Source organism: Diadema setosum, chromosome 5, assembly GCF_964275005.1.
Source record: "Diadema setosum chromosome 5, eeDiaSeto1, whole genome shotgun sequence".
Classification (NCBI taxonomy): domain Eukaryota; kingdom Metazoa; phylum Echinodermata; class Echinoidea; order Diadematoida; family Diadematidae; genus Diadema; species Diadema setosum.
The window spans coordinates 23,300,481-23,322,821 of NC_092689.1; the positions used below are offsets into that span (position 1 = coordinate 23,300,481).

Genomic DNA, 22,341 nt, shown 5'->3' on the forward strand with positions numbered 1-22,341 from the left:
AATTCATGTTCAACCAGCTTCAGCTTGAAAGGGAAGCCAAAATTCAGGCAGGAGATGAGATTTCTTCCATGAGAGACAATCCATTAGGATATATGGTACCTTCATTCCAAAAGTTGTATGATTACTTTACGCTAAAGCATTGTGTCCATTATCATGTATCAGACACAGTATAGAACAGATTAAATTTGCTGAAAGTTGGTACACTTTGTTCTTGATCTAATTCAAATTGTTTCAAGTGGGGATAGACTAGAAATTAGTCTGTTTACTGGCAGGAGGCATAAGTTTACCAATATTATAATCCACATTTGAACAGTCGCCAGTTTCATGGTCAAATCAGATAATGGACAGGTGATATTTAAAATGAAAAAAAAAAACAGAACAACAAACACACGACATAAGTAAAAACATACTGAACTTTAATGATTTAGACATATCGGTAATAATCTGCATAAAGAACAAGCACACCAATTAAATGACAAGAAGAAATTTGCCAGAAGCTGTGATTGTGTCACTTGTAATTTCTTGAGGTAAGTATATCTCACACTATATTGATTTGTTCATAAGAGAGAGGAAAATACAACAGAGTCGAGCATAGCTTTAAAAAATAATGCTTAGCCACATATACTATATAAATACAAAATGTGAACACTGAGTGCATCACATATAATAAACACCATCGCACAAGGCAACATACAGTGTATGCATGGCTTGAAAAACAGAACAGAACAACAGGAAGTGTGACTTTGCCAGCTCTAGCATTTTTTCTGCCTTCGAAAGGGTCCCCAAAAATGAAAAAAAAAAAAAAAAAAAAACACCAAATCAACCATAACAAAAATGTGATTTGTAAAGATGTGGATATTGAATGCTCCACCCGCTCGTTACATGTACACAAGGGCATGGCGTGTGGATGCCATTGGGTAATTTGTGCACCATACACACGTAAACCAGCAGGCTTGCAATTATTGTATCTGCCACCTTGAAAGACGTACATGTGTACTGGTCAATGACCCGAGCGAAATGCACTGTAAATTTCGGCTCCATACGCCGAGTTCCGAGGAAGGTGCCCGGGAAATTTGACTCACTCAGTGAGCCAATCAGAAGGCACTGTGGTTGCTAGAGGCAGAGCTTAATCTTGATTGGCACATCGTACGGATGGGTGATTCTCATCTCGCATCGCCGCATTATCTTTCAGCAAGAGGTGAATCTTCAAAGCCTGTTTTCTCGCAATAAGTCAGGCTAATGAATTAATAAGTGCATTATATTGCACTTTATATGACCCCTTACGGTGCCGAAGAATACAAGTATTTTATATCAATGCAAAGCTTCAATGGGCAATGTGATTCAATGAAAAAAATGAATTAATTTTCAAAATTCCACTAGACTTTTGCCTTAAACCACTGTCGCCTGTCACAACTGGGCTAGATGTGTCAAACTACAGTAGTGTTTGTTATATGTGTGGCGCTCTGTCAAAATGAGTCATTAGTTACACAGGGAGTTTCCCTATAATGAGCCAACAACCTTTACTGCAACAACCTTCTGGCTAGACAGCACTGTCAAATATGAATTTAAGAAGAAAAAATAAATAATTTACTAGGTCAATTAGGTTTAGCCATGTGTATACTACATGTATGTCATTAAAGGGAACGCAAACCCAAAGAGCAATGTGGATTGAGTGAAAGCAGCAACATTAGTAGAACACATCAGTGAAAGTTTGAAGAAAATCAGACAATCGATGCAAAAGTTATGAATTTTTAAAGTTTTGGTGTTGGAACCGCTGGATGAAGAGACTACTAGAGGTTATGATGTATGAATGGACAACAATATGTGACCGTGCACCTCAAAACGAACATAAAGTCGCACACACTGATTTTGCGTGAGGACTGAAAATAAGTGAAATGGGTCAACCTAGCCGAACTTGACTTTTTCATATTTTCTGAAAGAGCGGGTCTTCTTTTACATTATGCTAAAATTTGGTATCATAAAACGGGCAGGAAAGTGTGTTTTTTTAGCAGTTTATCTCGAACATTTTTGGTAGAATAGTGTGATTAGGTGTGTCTTTAGAATCCCTTTTTCATTTCTGAAAAACCTTGTCCACACTCTTCACTTTCAACTCTAATATCTTTTGAAAGGATAGTGCTACTGCTTTGAAAGTTGGCATTAATTATGGACAGAATGTGTTAATGAGGCATGCTTGATTTCAATTTAATCTGATAATCCCTTCATTGTTATTACTCTGGTGGTTTACTTCCTGTTTTTTGTCCCATTCATCGCACAGCCAGCACGGTTTGGTAAAGATTAAGCGCTTGAATAGACACCGTACTTCAGAGCCTCATTTTCTCAGTTCACACTTTTCCTGAGTTTGTGCTTTCTTTCCAATATTTAGATAGGTTAGGAGAGTCCATTTGATTTGAGTTATATTAAAGCTTAAAGTCTGCTCTTTCAGAATATGGTCTTAACTAAAAATTCATGTCTGGTGACTTTTTGTTTGTTTTGAGGTGCAGGGTCACATATAAAGAAAATATAAAGAAAATTCCATAAAAATTAATTTTTCATGAAAATTAAAAATTCCATCAACTTGATAGTGACATATGTTAAGGGTAGCAATTATTCCCCTGCTTTCTGAAAGCAGTTAGTCAAGTGCTCTTTCACAGTGCTAGAAAAGTGCATTTTTTGTTGAATTTTCCTTATATTTTCTTTGCATTATTCTCCACTCATATGTCATAACCTCTAGTAGTCTCCTCATCCAGTGGTTCCAACACCAAAACTTCAAAAATTCAGAACTTTTGCATCGATTGTCCGATTTTCCTCAAACTTTCACTGATGTGTTCTACCATTGTTGTTGCTTTCACTCAATCCACATTGCTCTTGGGGTTTGCATTCCCTTTAAATTGAGCTTTTGTTAGAGATTGCTTGCAAGTTCAAGCAGGATTACATTATGTAACAGCCATCACCTTCACAGCATGGTAAACAGTCTGACTGGGACGTGTACACTCCACTAGTTGGTTCCCCTAGTATAGATTGCTAGGAAAATCATTGGACGGGAGGAATGTTTCACATTCAAAGATGAATTTCTCTTGTATGGTTTTGTCTACTTTTGATGATAATTCCCTACACAGGGTGGAGTATATTAGTAGGACCCTATGTGCTACTATAGACTACTATGGAGAACACTAGCCAGGCAGAGAGTATTGTATACGCCATAACATGTATATTTCTCGAGTCTAAATTTTCACGAATCTGGACTTCCCTACAATTTCGCGAGTGGTTAAATTTGCGATCATGTAGTAGTGTACTGAACAGAGAACGCGTACATCACATTCATATCGGCATTAGAGTCAATATTTTCGTGTGTTTTTAATTTCCCGAATAGCAGCTGACACGCGAAATTCGTGAAAATAAAACCTCGCGAAATATTCGGCGTATCGGTAGCTAGGGGACGTTGTTGAAGCGGGGGGGTTTCTCTACATCATGGTGAGAAGCCTGTTCCAGCTCCCATTATTGTAACTGAACAGTGACCTGATTCTCAAGATTTCCCTCTGCATCAACTGAGAGCTCAATCTCAACCTGACCGCTTGCCTTTGGCTGGGGTTGCAACATGTAAAGTGTTAGCCAGTGACAGGAGCAGCAGACAGCAGTGGCAAACCCATTTGGCAGAGGAGGAATTAACTCTTCATGCCTCTTAACATTATCCAGATATGTATTTTCAGTTCTGCCTACTCAGTGGTGCCTATGTCCACAATATCTATTTGCTCTGGTGCAAGTCATACGTTGTAAAAGGCATGTATATGTGCAGATTAAATGTAATGCTAACGTTCTGAAATTTGTTTCTGTTGTCATTCATCACAAGTCAAGATACATGTAGCAGAGAGAACTAGAAATGTCGCTTTGGTGACTGGTATGCCTCCGCTATAATGCATGATTCTCCTATAATAGGTCTGTAGGACATGTAGACAACTTGTGATGACAGTTTCACATAATTGACAAAATATCAACATGATATGTTTGTCACAAATGTGTTGAATGTTTACCTTCCTTTACTTAAATTCAATTGGATGAATGGGAGAGCACACATTCAGGGATATGAGGACTTTGCTTGACTTTGACCCTTTTATAAGTTTATGCATAGAGTAATTTTCAAGGTATGGAAAAAAGTGCAATTTCTGTAATGAATACTAAATTGTTACCATTTTCACCTGGCCTTTGACCCTTGACCTTTGACCCTATGATCCTAAAATTCATAAGAGAATTACTGTCAGGCAGAACATGCATACGTTTCAAGATAACTCGAGCCACTTCCGAGATATGGAGGAAGAAGAAAAGTTCTGCACTTTCACTTGATGTTTGACCTCTTAACCTTTTTTTTTTTTAAACCTTTTTGACAAAAAACACAAAACAAAACAAAACTTCCCAGAGAATCTCTAGTGGGTAATACATACACCCAAGTTGAAAAAAAAAATCCTGCAGGCATTGCATAAATATGAGGGAAATAATAAAATTTAGAAGAGTTGACCTCGACCTTTGACCCTGACCTTTTACCCCATGAACCCCAAATTCCCCAGATAATCACTGCCAGTCAGTATATGCATACTACAATCGTATGTTCATGCAGATAGCTTGAACCATTCTCACGATATGGAGAAAAAAAGTAAAATTGTAAAATGTTTACTTTACCTTTTGACCTTTGACCTCATGACCCAAAACCTCACCAAAGAATCTCAATTGGGTAGTAAGTTTCAAGAAAATATCTTCAGGCATTGCATAGATATGGGGGAAATAGCAAAATTTTCAGCATTTTACCTTGACCTTTTGACCTTTGCCTTTAGTATGTGCACCCACAAGTTGATAGGCACAACTTCACACCCTCATACACATACAGTTACATGCCAGGTTCCACTGATTACGGACGAATGGACGGAAGGACGGACGGAAGGACGGACAACCTGAAACATAACACCTTCGGCGCCACTTTGTGGCAGAAGCATAAAAAGTCTCTTTATAGTCTGGATGCCATGGGCTGAACCTCGTTTTACCGTCCACCCAACATTTCTTGATGATTTTTCCGTATTTTGACGGTGCTGAATTGGAATCTAGATGATGCAACTCTTTGCATCCTTGAGGGTTTTGACATACTGTAAATTAATAACAACAATAACTATTTCGTATTTAGTGCTTTTACAGGACCTGATCAAAGCACTGTACAATCAACATATAAAATTCACAAAGAATAGCAACAACATAATTACAATTGAAACAGTTGAGTCTTGAGTTTCCTTCCAAACATTTCGTCTGAATCACATTGGCGGAGTTGTTTTGGTAAAGCGTTCCAAACAACAGATCACGCATATGAAAATGAACGTTCAGAGCTTCGGTTTTTGCTTGTGGGATTTATAGAACTGTTTTATCATTTTGTGACCAGAGTTGGTATCTGGAGACTTTTTTGAGTCGTTCAGATTGGCAGGATTGCGTGGATCGAAACTACAGTAAATTTGTGTACTGTCAGCATACAGATCGTAGGCCATGTCGACTGATATCTGCGACAGGTCTGATGTACATTGTGAAGAGTTGAGTACCAAGCCCTGAGGGACTCTTACATTACAGCATGAGTTTCTTACAGTATGAGGCTCAGAGAAATTTCCTCTAGTGACCACACGTAAAGAATGTCCGGTACACAAGCTTGTAGGTACGACGTAAACCATTGTAGAGCTGTGTCTCTGATCCCATAATCAGACTGAAGTCTTGCCAAGAAGATCGAATGATCTAGGGTGTCAAACGCGGCACTTAGGTCTAGCAGCACAAGTATGAATGCAATCTTATGATCAATCTCTTGCAGAATATCTTTTTTCACGCTAAGTAATGCCGTCTCAGTGTTGTGGAAGGCCTTGTAAACTGACTGGAAGTCCTCATGCAAATTACAATCACGTGAATAAGATGTCACTCTAGAAGATACCACATGCTCGGTTACTTTTGACATGAAAGCAATATTTGATACTGGCCGGTAGTTTTCCATGATTTTTCTGGTCCAGTGACGACTTTTTCAACCACGGAAAAACAGTAGCTTCCTTCATTTTATCTGGGAACCCAGGCATGAGATTTCTCCGCGGATTCGCGGATTTCAGCGGATTTTGAAATTCTGGGGGGAAAATACACAGTCGGGAAACTTTCCGTGATTTTCCTCTTTTTTTTTTTTTTTGCAGCCACCATATCTCGCCGTACTATCTGAAGCAACGGATGCTGCGCGTGTGATACCGTACCGTAATAGCTGTGATGTATCGGCATTGCATTGTGTGAATGGTGATGAGTGCATTTTGTCAGCAGGCAGCTGTGCGATGTAGCATGCATGATGATGCATGAAATGGACTGTACATACTGCTAAGGAAAGAGTGCACATGCGCTTCTATTGCTGCTAGGTACACAAGTAAGTGGCGTGGATGTGAAACGTGCGTGTCGATCTACTTCTAGCTTGCAGTGTAGTGTGATGCACACATGTGTGAGGCTGTAGCTGTAGCTGCGTATTATGCATGCTGCCGCAGCGTTCAGCGCGATGCGCTGCTATTGTATCCCTCCCGCTGAGTAATACGATGGACTGCATGATGGTTGGCGTGACTACATTTGTCATCGTGATTTTGTGGACTGGTGAGAGTATTTTTCCTTCAACGAGAAAATGAAGACCCTCGATAAGGATGACCCTCGTGTAGCGGATATTGAAAAAGATGTCTCCAATAAGTTCAAGTGGCAGTGGTTGGACTATGAAGTTGATCTCCCAGCACCAGTTTCGTCTTCTAGGCCAGCGAGTCAATCCACTTCCTCAGGACCTGGAACTTCTGATACATCATCCGCCGCAAGGATTCCCTTAGGCGATACGATAAAGAAAGCTGAAGAGGCAGGGAGAGCGTTTTGTACAATGTGCCACGCACTCATCAACTACGGAAGCCAACAATGCTAAGCTGTGATTTATAACACTTTTTTTGTACCCCTATGAACTGAATCCAGCAAGACGTCACCTGGGTGTACATTACTGGGCAAGAGTTCCTTTTGAGACAGCCACCCAAAAGTGAGTGCGTGCATCCGTTCATATCGCAAGCAAGGTTAGGCTAGGTAGAGTTGGATAGTAAGGGTACTAGGTCTCGCGCAGGGACTCAATGATCGCGCATAGCGTGACTGCGTATAGCAAGCAATATTACGCGTAGGACTAAGCGCAAAATTTGCCGATACGCCCATGGAATAAACATACCTGACAACCGCTAAACATGAGAAGGAAGCACGTAAGAAATTTTGATTTCGAACAAATTTTTCACTGAATTTCCAATTTTTTGGAACAAATTTTTCACTGAATTTCCAATTTTTTACCTTGTAATTTACCTACCTTAGCTTAAAATCTTTTTTAAAGGATGTTGTAGCCTAGACGTGTCGTCTCGCTTGTCTCGTTCGTATGATCGTAGCCGATAGAATTCGTAATTTGTTCGATCGATCGTTTATAATATTCTACGAAAGCCGAAGCACGTTACAGCCACACAGAGAGGGGCAGACAATTTCACGCATGAAACTACATAGGGCAGCTGCGCGACCTTTACATACCCCGAGAAATTGAACGCATAAAATCAAGTCCAACATACAAACGGCGACAGCGCACTACTCCGTCATTGTATCATCAAGAGATTCTGGGAGGTGATTTTTCTGCATTTTCGTGATATTTATTGAGAAATTCAGGTACGATTGTGGAATAATTTCTATTATACGAGCATCACAAATTTTCGTGCGCGATATCTAGACCCCTCAACCATATAACATTATAGGTATAGATCTGCACTTATTTAGTACTAGTGTCATTGGGGTGGCTGTCTCAAAAGGAAGTCTTTTCCATTACTGTGGTGTATTCTGGCCTCACATTTGAGAAGGTATAACAGTTACGCATATTCCTTCCTTTAGATTTTGCAAGTGACATTCATGAGTTCAATTATCACAATGTTTATCTGTACCTCATAACGATAGTAAATTTCAGTTGTAAAATGCATCAAAATAAGTTTTTTCATACCTTAAATTTTAAAAAGTCCTCACCGTGGGAGGGGGGACACCTCCCTCCCACACCCTCCCCTCGCTCGGTCGCTCCGCTCTCTCGCAAAGTCCCTCCTCTTTTTTTTACATTTCTCTGTCTCATGCCTGAGTATACACCGGAATTCATGGATGTGTTTACAATTCAATTTATGACTGGAACGAAAACATCAACACATTCCTTTAGAAGCCAGATGGTTAATGGGTCAAGATCACAAGATTTACTAGGAGCTCTCAAAATGATCTTCCTGATTTCACTGTCACTAACATAGCCAAACTCAGTAAGTGATGGCAGATCCTCAGGACTATCTTGTAGGGTGGACATGATGGGAGCAGTGGACCATGAGACACTTCAAGAGGTATTGGATTCAAGGGATTGTCTCATGTTGGATATCTTATCATCAAAATAGTCTGCAAAGTCATTGCTCAGCTGATGATCATCGTCTGAAGCATGTCCCCCATAGCTGTTGCTTACTTGCAGTTCCGAGCAGAGAATGGCGTGTTGTGTACAGACTCTTTGGATTTGACGAAAGAAATACATCAGTGTGGAAACTTTTCTTAGCTGTCTGGATAACCAGAGTGCCATGGTTTTTGTTTGATGAAGAGCTTACGATCACATGGTGCTCGTGTCTTCCGCCACTTTCGTTCACGCTTCCAACATTTCTGTCGAGCTTCGTGCACCATCGAATCATACCAGGGAACGCAGGGTCGTTGCTTCCTTTTGTGTGTTGATGCTGAACAGTGAACATCGAGGATGCATCTGATAGCTTCATTATATGAGTCTATGGCTGAACTGATGTCATCTGTAGTCAAATCACTGAGAGTCGTCAGTAGATCTTGTCCAACTGACTTTCCATTAAAGTTGGCGGAAGTTATGGGAAGTTGTCATTTTCTTCTGTGAATCTGGTTTCTCAATCTTCAGGATGCAGCTTACATTGAAATCAGAAAGTACTTTTATACTAATATCGTTCACTGAACATTTGGACAAAAGACAACTGTCCTTTCGAGACATGATCAGATCTAATGTGTGGTCCATATTGTGGGTAGGTCCAGTTACATGCTGTTGCAGTCCTGCTGCTTTTACAGAACTCAGAAACTGCCTGGTTTCCCCGATTTCACAGAACATCAATGTCGACAATGAAGTCACCTACAACCAGGAGATCTCCAGTCAACATCGCTAAGCTGCCGAGGAAAATATCAATTTCTCCTAAGAAAGCTGTCACTGTGTAACTTTTGGCTGCTGAAGGAGGTGGCCTGTAGACAGCAACAATATTCAGGTTGCTTGAATCATCCTTGACACTTACATATTCAAAAGTAGTCATTCACTGATCTACGTAGCTCCTTGATTTTGAGATGTAACTGCGACTTAAATAGGATGCCGATACCACCTTGGCAGTCACTTTCTCGAAAAAAGTTTATGAAGGAGTAGCCAGGAGGAGAAAACTTGTTAATGACAGCTGTATCTTCCTTCGCGAGCCAAGTCTCTGTAACTATCAGCATTTCAATGTAATTTTCGAGGACAAGGTCGTAAATTTCGAGTCTTGTTTCGCATAGAGTGGGCGTTCCATAAACAACAAGTAATGTTCGCGTGCTTTTTAATTTCACAAATTTTGCGAGGCCAGGGATCTCGCCAGCGTATATCACCCTTGTCGGCGCCGACAAGCGTGCGGTTTGAAGAAACAATTGCCGACAAGGGTAACACCACACGTGAACTTGCTTGACGAGCGAAGTTCGGACCAATTTCTCGCCTTTTTCAGTCTTTATTATCTGGCTAGAAAAGAAGCTAGATATTTAAAGGAGCAGCAGTTTACAAGCGCAAAAAGTTATCCACGCAGTCACCGCACCGATCACAACAACGCGGCTCAACATAGCGATGTACTAGCTGCACATACACACCACATCACACACTTGCTCACTCACATGCGCTCTGATTCGGGATCCACACACACATGCACCAGGGAGGTCCACCTCCCTGGTTGCACGTCCACCCAGCCGGCCACAGACAGCCGCCTGTGTGTACGACGGTATTGTGAGAGGGAGAGAGAGGACGGAAAGAGAGGGTCGGAGGCCAAGGGAGGCTGAGGAAGGCTGACACGTGCTCACTTGTTGTCACGCTTGTTGTCGGGTTACGCAAAAACAAACGATACGAAATGCATGCCCCCCCTCCGCCAAAGGTTGTATTTTTTATTTTTTTTTTTGCTGCTTTGGTTTGTTTGTTCGTTTGTCTGCCTGTCTGTCTCTCTATTTGCAAAATAAGTCAAAATTTGGGAACAGATTAGGATGAAATTTTCAGGAACAGTTGGTTGGTAAAATGGCGCAAGGAACAAATGATTAAATTTTGATAGTGAGCATGATTTATAATACCACCGGAATTCACCGCCAGGATCCAGGATTTTTAGACTTTGTTTCGTATATTTGAAAGGATTCGTATCAATTCTTTAGGAAGCTGGCCATCGGCATTGACGCAAAATTAGATGCCTTCAAAGCATTGCCGCAGAGAGAAAATTAACTCCATCTTTCATTTAAAAAAAGAGAAAAAAGAAGGTGTGATGGAGTACGCAAATGTAAATTGTTATTTTGGTTTTGGTAGTTTCAGCGGGTTATTTTTTTTTTTATTTAAAAAGCCATGCGTTCCATTTGAGCCTTTTCACTTTCCATAGATTTGTAAACGTCATTCGTGAATATTCCATTTTCCTTCTCCGGGCCGAAATTTATAGTAATTCTGTCATGTTGGTCTTTCAAGTTCAACGTACGTAATGCTCCACGTGCTTCTGTCTTGGTTTGTTAACAGGTGGGTTAGGGGGCCTTCATGGGCAGAAAATAAATGGATAATCATTCATCAATGTTCCCAGTTGGTTTACATGCTATGTACATGCTGTTTACGACCACTGAAGCAAGGTGGCAGTACGCGCAGCATTCCTTTATCTGACACCTGGCTTTCGTGGAAATTTCATGGAAATTTCCACAAGTCATGATATCAAGTTTCCCCACTGCTTGTTGTCGTGTTTTTTTTTTTATTCTTCATTACGAACATCAATTTGTTCAACTTGAAAAGTGTATTTGCTTCGAGCAGGTGTTTCTTTCTTTCTTTTTTTTTGCAGCTTCGGTAACATTTTGTTTTGTTCATTGTCCGTGCATGGTAGGGGTTATACCATTTGCAGCTTCGGTAACATTTTGTTTTGTTCATCGTCCGTGCATGGTAGGGGTTCATGGGAGGAGAACGATAGGAATGACTGGGGAGAAAATAAACTGAAAGAAGGAAGCATCTTTTGAGCAAGCTGTCTTTGTTTTCCTCTACACCAGCATCAGTTAATATCACCACCAAGGTTAATTTTTTTTCGTTACTCCTACAGATTGATGATAAAATAATGCTAGAATCTTTATTCTGAAAGTTCTTTAATCCAACAAGGCATTAGCAATATTGTGTCTCGCCCACTTGCGAAAATAACCACCTATACAAGAATGTGAATGCAACATTTGTTTCCTGGTGAACTGCTTCCCACATTTGTAGCAAATATTACATGAATGTTTCTGGAGGTTCGCTTTCAACTGGAATGACTCTCCACATCTATTACATGTATACGCCATGTTGCCATAAAATAAATGGGCTCCTTTGTTGCCTAAGAGGTAGTGCCTGCCTGTAAAACCTGTGAAAAACTGAAACAAACAAATAGCAACTTTAAACAGACAACATCAAAATCATGTGCAAAATAGTGACTTTTAATAAATTTGCATAAATGTGCATGAGTTATGTTTGCCTAAATCTACATCAGTAATGCTCACAAATTCTGTGCACAAGTTAGGAAGCCTTCACCAAGAGTCTTGAAAGTAAACTTTAATGTATGACCTCAAATGACCTTTGACCGTATCATGTGACCTCTTACAGCACCATAACATGCAGGTGCCCCCAGTGCATCCATCACCCAAGTTTGATTGCCATTGTAGCAACATGTGTCGAGTTACATGTGATAAGAGAGTCTTGAAAGTAAATTTTAACGTATGACCTCAAATGACCTTTGACCTTATCCTGTGACCTCCAACGGCACCATAACATGAAGGTACCCCCAGTGCATCTATGACCCAAGTTAGGTTGTAATCCAAGCAACCTATGTGAAGATATTTGTCAAAAGTGAGTCTTGCAGGTAAACTTTAACGTATGACCTCAAATGACCTTTGACCATATCCTGTGACCTCCAACGGCACCATAACATGAAGGTACCCCCAGTGCATCTATGACCCAAATTAGGTTGTAATCCAAGCAACCTATGTGAAGTTATTTGTCAAAAGAGAGTCTTGCAGGTAAACTTTAACATAGAAAAGAGAGTCTTGCACATTCTCTTTAATATATGACCTCAAATGACCTTTGACATCATCACATTGCCTCCGACAACACCATAACATGAAGATACCCCTAGTGCGTCTATCACCCAAGTGTGGCTGCCATTGCTGTAACAGTTGCCAAGTTATGGATCATAAGAGAGTCTTGCAGGTAAACTTTAACATTTGTGACGGACGACGGACGGACGCCATTTGGATCCCTTAGTCTCACCTTCACCTCCGGTGGGCAAGACAAAAATGATTAAGAAAAAATGTCCATTCATTTCACAATGAAATCAGTTTTGTTATTTCGAACGTTCTGCCAGTGAAATTTCGGAATAAAACGACGGCACAAAACAGCGTGTTTTCGTACTCGAAGGGTCTGTTACTCCGACAGAAATAGTAATGATAAAATAATAAATTGCAGATTCTTTATTTTGAAGGTTTGTTAACCGAAAATTAAATACAGAAAAATGTCCGTAAATTTCAAAACGAAATCAGTGCGTCATTTCGAACGTTTTGCCAGTGAAATTTCGGAATAAAACGACTGCCCAAAAACAGTTGCAGTTTTCTTACTCTGAGGGTTCTTACTCCGGCAGATTAATGATAAAATAATGCTAGATTCTTTATTCTGAAGGTTCGTTTATCCAAAAATGATTAAGAAAAAATGTCCGCTCATTTCACAACGAAATCAGTTTTGTTATTTCGAACGTTTCTGCCAGTGAAATTTCGGAATAAAACTACGACCCCAAAACGTTTACAGTTTTCTTTTACTCTGAAGGTTCGTTACTCCGAAGAATAATGATGATAAAATACTTTAGATTCTTAATTCTGAACGATCGTTAATAGGAAAACGATAAAGAAGAAATGTTCATTTACTTCCAAACGAAATCAGTTTTGTTATTTCGAACTTGGGCATTCTGCCAGTATAATTTCGGAATAAAACGACGGCCCCAAAACGGTTACAGTTTTTTTACTCTAAGGGTTCGTTACTCCGAAAGGATAATGGTAAAATAACACTCTACATTCTTAATTCTGAATGATCGTTAATCGAAAAATGATAAAGGAGAAATATTTGTTTATATCCAAACGAAATCAGTTTTGTTATTTCGAACGTTCTGCCAGTATAATTTCGGAATACAACGGCCACAAAACGGTGTTTTCTTACTCTGAAGGTTTGTTATTCCGAAACAATAACGATGATAGATGATAGATTCCTTTCTGATGGTTCGTTGATCGGAAAATAATAAAGAAAAAAAATGTTTGTTAATCTTCGAACGAAATCAGTTTTGTTTATTTTGAACATTCATCTGTAGTACCGACCTATGGTGTTGTTGTTGTTTTCGATTACAAACCTTTGAAGTACTCAGTAATGAATCGTTTCATTTTATGATTAAACAAACCTTCGGAATAATGACCATCATTACATTTTTGTATGATATCTCTTTGATGTCACGGCCAAACTACCGCAGTATACCCAGAAAGGAAAGTGCAAGTGTCCCGAAAGTTCTCGATCGCTTCTCTCGCATCTGCATGCAGTAGGCCTACCACGTGGTCGAGCAGACGGCGAGAAAGCAAAAACACTACGGGTATAGTTAGTACACGGCGCGCGTTGTTGCGATGCAGAGACGGCTAATTATTGCAACAGTGAAACAGGAAAGGCCTAAAAGAAATCGGAACCTTCACCATCGGCACCTACTTCTCTTTCATTTATTATTTAGGAACTGCCGCCAACAAAAGGTATGGAGTTTCTGCATTGTTTCTGTGAGAATGTGCCCCTCACAACGTTCATTACATCTCCGTGAAAATGTCGCATTTAGTGGCATTTTTGCAGCGATTTATCTGTGTTGTATTGAGCATTAGCGAAGCCTTCCGCGCTTTGAGTACCCACCCCCAGAACAGCACGTATAACTGCCGACAAGCCTGAAGAAATTCCTGGCGAGAACCCTGAATGCATGTGAAATTTCTTGTTTACACAATATGCATTGAATGTTAGAGGCAACTCGCAAAAATTTCATGCCATGTACAAGGCTGTCGGCTCCAATTCACACAAATTTCATGCCGCAAAAATATCGTGTTTTACAGTATTCCAAATCGCCACCAAAATGGCCGCGATAATCTGAAATTCCCATATACATTTTCTCAGGAAAACTGAAAACCAAACTGAAGTTTTACCTTATGTAAAGGGTGGTGAATCTGAATTTGGATGATACTTTTGCATCCTTGAGGATTTTGAGATATTCAAGATGGCTGCCAAAAATTGAAATTTCAATATATTTCCTTATAAGTGGTGACAAATTAATAATTGTGTAATTGATTTTAACCTAATTTGGGGGTGCTAAATCACAATCTGGTTGAAACAAATCCTGCGTGCCTGAGGTTTTTGAGATATCCAAAATGGCCACCCAAAATTGAAATTGTATAGAATGTGAATAACTTGGAAATAGATTGCTGGTTTTACCATTTTTTGAGGGTGCTGAATACCTGGTTGATGGACCTCTTGCATCATAGAGTTTTTGAGATCTGTGCAAGATGTCTGCCAAGATGGACATCAAAAATCCTTAATATCTCAAACCCTCAAGGATTCAAGAGTTGGATCAACTGGATTCAGATTCAGCATCCTCGAAAACGGTAACAGGATTATTTTTATATTGATTTACATGTATTCACCATTTATAAAGAATATTTGAATCTGAATTTGAATTTTAAGCGGCCATCTTGGATTTAAAAAAAAAAAAATCCTCATTGATGCAAAAGTTGCATCAACCAAATTTGGACTCGGCACCCTAAAATACGGTAAAACCATTAGTTTATTTCCAATCATTCACATTTGATAAGGAAACACTTACATTAAAAATTTAATGTTTGGCGACCATTGTGAATATCTCAAAACCCTCAGGGACACAAAGCTTGCCATATCCATATTTTGATTCAGCACCTTTGAAATATTTGATTAAATCTGTTTAACTTTTTATCATCTCACAGGACATATAAATGAATTTAAATTTTTGGTTGCCATCTTGAATATCTCAGAATCCTCAAGAATGCAAAAGTTGCATCATCCAGATATGGAATCAACACCCTTGAAAACTTCACTTAATGTGCAATTCTTCACTTTGCATAAAGAAATAGAAATTTCAGATTTTGGCAGCTATTTTGGCAGCCATCTTAAATATCTCAAAATGCTCAAGGATGCAGGAGTTGCATCATCCAGATTTGGATTCAGTACCCTCCAAAAGGGAGAAAAAACATTAAACTAGAAATGTCGCTACGGCGACTGGTATGCCTCCGCCATAATGCATGGTTCTCCTAATAGGTCTATAGTACAATGTCTTGACAATGTGTGATGACAGTTTCACATAACTGGCAAAATAATAAAATGACAGATTTGCCACAAATGTGCTGAATGTTCACTTTCCTTGAACTAGGTTTAATTGGATGAATGATTAAAATGTCAGAGTGCAGGTATTTGGGGAATTGAGGATTTTTTACTTGAGTTTTGACCCTTTTATAAGTTTATGCATTAAATGGTAAAATATTATTATCTAAACCTGGCCTTTGACCTTTGACCTCAAAGTTCCAAAGAGAATCACTGTTAGGTAGAACATGCATTCAAATACATGTATGTAAGTTTCATGATGATACCTTGAGTTACTTTCGAGATATGGAGGAAGAAGTGCAATTTAGCACTTTCACTTGACCTTTGACCTTTTGACCTTTGACCTTTTGGCAAGAAACTTCCCACAGAATAAATATTGGGTAATACATGCATATATATCAAGTTTCATGAAAAATCCTTCAGGCATGCATAAATATGAGGGAAGTAGTGACATTTTGAGGAGTTGACCTTGAACTTTGACCCCCCTGACCTTTGATCCATGACCCCCAACTTCCAGAGATAATCACTGCCTGTCGGTACATACATATACTAAGTTCCACGAAGATACCTTGAACCATTTGCGAGATATGGAGAAAAACATGAAATTTCAACCTTTTGACTTGACCTTTGACCTTGTGACCCAAAACTCTCTCTGGAGAATCTTTATTTGGTAGTTCATATATACACAAAGTTTCAAGAAAATACCTACAAGCATTGCATGGATATGGGGGAAATAGTGAAATTTCGAGCATTTGACCTTGACCTTTTGACCTTGACCATGTGCACACAAAAAAAAGTTGATAGGCACAACTTCACCTACTCATATATACATGCCAAGTTTCATTATGATACCTCAGACAGTTTTTAGTTATGCTGTCCACAAAATTGATTACAGACGGAAGGATGGACAGAAGGACGGACGGACAGAAGGACGGACGGACAACCCGAAAACATAATGCCTCCGGCACCACGTCGTGGCGGAGGCATAAAAACAATGGGTGGATAATAAAACGAGGTTATGACCAAAATCTTGCTTCAGCACCCAGACTATTAGTGACATAGATAAATTTTACCTTGTTTTGCTCATTCAGCTGATTGGCATATTCTCCTTCCAGTTCTTTCTGGTAGAGCTCATCGTAATAGGGACACTTTGTTCCAGAAGTTCGTAACAGCTGGACAATAAAGAAGATATAAAAACATACATAGTAATAAAGTATTGTGGCTATGTGCAGGTTTCCTTGGAAATGCTGGCCTTCATCACAACATAAACCCGCATTACTAACTGGGGACACTGCAGATCACAAACACTGAATAGATATCACAAAATATCAGATATCATGAGGAAACTTCTTGATATCCAAATTTTTTCCCATTCAAATCAATGTGTTCTGCTCTTCTTAAGATGAAATCAGCTATGAGAAATCAATTACTATAATGAGATATGAAACTCGTCACTTAAAGACGAGTTAGGTGATACGCTGGGGGGTCATCAGATATCGGTCACCTATGATCGACAAAAAAAAAAAGGATGTAATATATAGTGACTTGAAGTTATTTTGAGATACATTCATACATTCATGAAGTTGTGTTCTTTGATTCTACATAATTCAGATCAAATTGTTTCGGTATACAGTGAAACCCCGTTATAACGAGGTCCGTGGGACCGGCGATATTACCTCGTTATAACCGGTACCTCGTTATCACCGTACGCATCAAAAACAAAGAAAAACATTGCACGACATCATATATCCATCAATGAAACTTAAGATCATAAGAACATCCTTTGCGTTGTTATTACACGATTATGGATCATTAGTACTGAGATAATAAAGGGAAATTATTTGTGAATTAGATGAAAAAGTAGGGGTTAAGATAAGTTAATTTTTCATTGTAATTCTTGTTTGTTAATTTTTTCTAAAACTAGCGCAAATACTGGCGCTGTTTACGTAACTTGCGAGGTATTTTTACACTGTTGGTGCCCAGCGGGAATGCGATGATTTCATGAATCATTTCGGCTGTAATCTTTTACAATATATATGATTGTTGCACTCGAAGGGATTAAAAATGCGTTCTCTATTTTCTTCCGAAAATCTCTTCGCGATTTGTACATCCGTTCTTGAAAAATATGCGACAGGATTGAATGTGGAAGGTTACGTTGTGATCCTTTTTACGCAAATCTATACCTCATAGACCATTCTGAAAGAAAGAAAAATCTTCATTGTGAAATGCGCTCGAAGGGATTAAAAATGCGTTCTTTATTTTATTCCGAAAATCTCTTCGCGTTTTGTACATCCGTTCTTGAAAAATATGCGACAGGATTGAATGTGGAAAGTTACGTTGTGATTCTTTTTACGCAAATTTATACCTCATAGACCATTCTGAAAGAAAGAAAAATTTTCATTGTGAAATGCAGCGTTAAAATCGTGATAATGAACAAACCCAGATCTATTCAAACTAATAAATGCGTTTATTTCTTTTTCTGATTTAGGTTAACATGCGTTATTCAACTATTTTTTACGCTACTGTTACCTGCCGAGATCGCGATAATTTCAGAGTAAAGCATACACGCGTTGTTTACCGTTAACTTGCGAGGTATTTTACGCTGTTGGTGCCAGGCGGGAATTCGATAATTCATGAATCATTTCGGCCATAATTTTATACAATGTATGATAGTGGCGTCTGAAGGGATTAAAACTGAATTCTTTATTTTCTTTCGAAAATCTCTTCGCGTTCTGTACATTCTTGAACTGTTAAATACGTTTGTTTCTTTTTCCGAACACCGATTAAGTATAGTGACATGCGTTATTCAACTATTTTTACGCTACTGTCCCCCGGCGAGATCGCTATGATTTCATTAATCATTTCGGCTTTAATCATACACACTCATATTCAAATTATCATTTGTTAAATGATAATGAACAAATCCCGATCTATTCAAATTAATAAATGCGTTTGTTTCTTTTTCTGAACACCGATCAAGTAGGTTAACATGCGTTATTCAACTATTTCTACGCTACTGTCATCCGGCGGGATCGCGATCATTTCATTAATTATTTAGGCTTTATTCATCCACAATCATATTTGCTAACTAGCAAAAGAACTGGAAGTTGGAACTAAAAATGGAAAGGATATAATGATGAGTTGTACACGCATTCCAATTGTCCATTTTTGGCCACAAGTGTCGCTACATGAAAAGTTTTTGAATGTGTTATCTTTTTTTTTTCTCTCATTGCGCTGTGGTCTTCCCTAATATCACGCACGCGTATCTCGCGAAAAAGACAATCGAATGATATGTTTAATGATTCAGTAGGAACATAGGAAGGCATTCCTATGTCTTATCGCGTGATTTAGAAGAAAACATGGAAGGAACGGTTCTCTGCAAAACGGAAAAAAGACGTGGATAGCGTGAATTCGGTTTTCAGTGTTTCGTTTGTCGCGTGTTTGAAAGCAGCAATTTAGTCAAGAAATGGAACCTCGTTATATCCGATCAAATTGCTTATGTTTTTCTTTATCATGATGCACCGAAATTGTCCTCGTTATAACCGGAATCTCGTTATAACCGAACTCGTTATAACCGATTCGTTCTGCCATATGTTTACACGCAAAGGAAAACAGGACCAACGCGATCACCTCGTTATAAGCGGTTCCTCGTTATAACCGAACTCGTTATAACGGGGTTTCACTGTAATGCAAACCAAATGGAAATTCTGTGTGTGTGTGTCTGCTTGTGTGAATAAGTCAATCTACAGGCAAATTGAGTACAGTGTATTTACCAAGAGGTCTACGACACGAACAAATTGACACATGACAATAATGTGTTTCAAAGGTCATCTTGATTTTAACATATTGGCCTTTTCAAATATGAACTTTGACCCTTATTTGCATAACCAGGATGGCTATGTCTAATCCTGTTGTCATTGTATATTATGAACAGTTGAGAGAGCTCTTACACCAATACAAGCCTAAAGGTAAAATGATATGAAATTATGCACGTATATCAACATAATGTGATACCAGTGTTTCAGCATGGACTTTTTGTACATAGAAACGATTTCGAGCTCAGTATTTCAATTTAAAAACCATCAACTTAATGTCAGAGAAGCAACTAATGTACAAAGTGCTTTCATCAACTACATAATGACAGCTATTTCCCCTCTTTCCCTTATTTTCTGCTTAAATTTCTTATAAAATTCGCACATAAAATTTACAAGTGTGACAGTTCATGAAATGTGTGAGTACCGCGAAATGCAATAAAAGATCAGAATTTTCGACTGCGATAAGGGAACTACGTTCGAATACTCGTGCGTAGAAAAGCGATATGACTGCGCGTGCGCAAAGCGGGTCTCTCAATGTAGTCTCTTTCGGAGACTCCAGAAGTAAAATTTACAAGTGTGACAGTTCATGAAATGTGTGTGTGTGTGTGTGTGTGTGTGTGCTACAATATTATTTTCAGGGTCATTTGACAACAGTCGTGAAGCAACATTACAATACCCTTAGATTCATAACAAAGACACTTTGAATGGTTTGCTTAGGTGTGCATTAAATGGATGTGAATTACTGACGAGACATCCATCATAAGTATACACTGCAAGTTTACCTCAGTTGGCGCTATACCAGAACTACTTACAGCTCTGTTTGATTGTCGATGTTTAGCTAGTTGAATTGTAATTTGGTGATAAAAAATATCCAATGAGTTCATACGGTACATCAAAAGTTATGAGCCATAATCGAAATGCGCCGTAAAAACTGAACATTGGGCCCTAACTGTATGTTGCCTGTGACCTTTGACCTTGAGAGATGGCCTTCATGTTTGGTAAAATGTGTAACTTTATACAACCACTCTTCCCTCCAAGTTTGATTGAAATTGAAGTCCTCAGTAGAGAGTTATCAAGTTTTTGTAGCATTATGGACAGACAACGGACGATCGATGGATGGACAGATGCCGCAGGCGATCCCTCATACCCCCATCATACTAGAGGCAGAATGAGCCGGAATGCCATTGGAATGAAAATTCTTCCTGCCTTCCTGCATATTTGAAGTGCATTCTAAAAATTCTGATGATATTCTGAGTGCATTCCAAACATTCGGGCCCATTCTTGTGGCCAGCCCGAATGTTTTAAGCACACTTAAAACATTCGAGCAGCATTCGAAGTGGAGAAATATCGATTTTTATTCAAAGGGTATTCTAACTGGACTCTGATTGCATTCTAAATATTCCTACGGCATTCTAAATATTTTGACGGCATTCTAACAGCATTTGAAACAATCTGATCTCATTTGAGGGGGAATCAGAACGGTGTTGCACCTCAAATTCTGCCAAAATATCTCACATGCTCAAATGCTCATACAATCACCCCCAGTTAAATACTGGTTAGTGAAAAGGTTAGAGTAAAGATTACGATTAGGGTTTCTAGCTTTAGGGTTAGAGTTTGGGTTAGGGTTAGGACTAGGTTCAGGATAAGAAGTAGGGTTAGGGTCACGGGAAGGGTCTGGGGTAATTGCCAGGGGGTAACTAGCCTAGACACTCTCTTTCAAGAAGCTCTTGCTGGAGGACAGCAATCTCTAGCAAAGCAATATGGTCCAAGGATGATCGTGTTGAGACTGGTGAAAATCACCATTTTATACGCAATCGGAGACCATTCTGGCGGCATTCTTGACACACACGGGACATTCATGTTGCATTCTATTAAAGTACATTTTAAGTGCATTCCAAATTTTCGGGCTGCATTCTGTTTGAATTTGTGAACATTCAAAGTATATTTGGTAGCCATTCCTGGACCGCATTCAAAATGAGTTTGTACGGCATGCGAGATGCTTTCCGACCATCAGACTTCGGTCAGCAATCGAACCGCCCTGGTGCGGCATTCAAAGTGCTTTCTAAAGACTCTGACCCCATTCTAAAAGTATTCTGAATATTCCTACAGCGTTCCAAGTACATTCAAGCAGCATTCGAGAGCTAATTCATTCGGAATGTGCAAGAATGATTCGAGAAGGATTCGAAGTCCATTCCAAGTATTCGGACAGCATTCCCTACCAAACTGTTAGAATTTGAATTTTTCTCCCGAATGTGGCACGAATTTGGAAAATCTTTAATTCCGGTTGGTTCTGCTTGATTCGTGCTGATTCCGAATAAGTGTGACGGGGGTATTAGTCCCCCTTCACCTCCGGTGGGCTCGACAACAAAGGGAAATTGCATGTGTGTGTGTGTTTGGGGGGGGGGGTAATATGTATACTTGATGAATTAATTTCAAGATAAATGACATTAGAGTGAAGCTGAACTGCAAGAAAAACTAGAAATGTCGCTACGGCGACTGGTATGCCTCCGCCATAATGCATGGTTCTCCTAATAGGTCTATAGTACATGTGGACAATGTGTGATTACATTTTCACAAAATTGGCAAAATATTAAAATGACAAGTTTGTCACAAATGTGTTATATGCTCACCTTCCTTAACCTAGGTTTAATTAGATGAATATGAGAGCAATGTATTTGGAGATTTAAGAACTTTAACTTGACTTTGATTCATTCATAAGTTTATGCACTGAGTAATTTTCAAGGTATGGAGAAAAAGTGCAATTTCTGTATTGAATAGTAA

At 39.1% G+C, this 22,341-nt stretch overlaps 1 protein-coding gene across 2 annotated transcripts in view; it reads right to left on the bottom strand.

Annotated features, from left to right (window-relative positions):
• The window catches only part of LOC140228638 (lysosomal acid phosphatase-like), a 135,391-nt gene that overhangs the window by 74,392 nt on the left and 38,658 nt on the right, over positions 1-22,341 (bottom strand). For both annotated transcript variants that reach the window (XM_072308887.1, XM_072308886.1), the window contains exon 4: positions 16,819-16,917. In XM_072308887.1, coding sequence (XP_072164988.1) covers positions 16,819-16,917 — 99 coding nt within the window. The remainder of the gene's footprint in view (positions 1-16,818; positions 16,918-22,341) is intronic.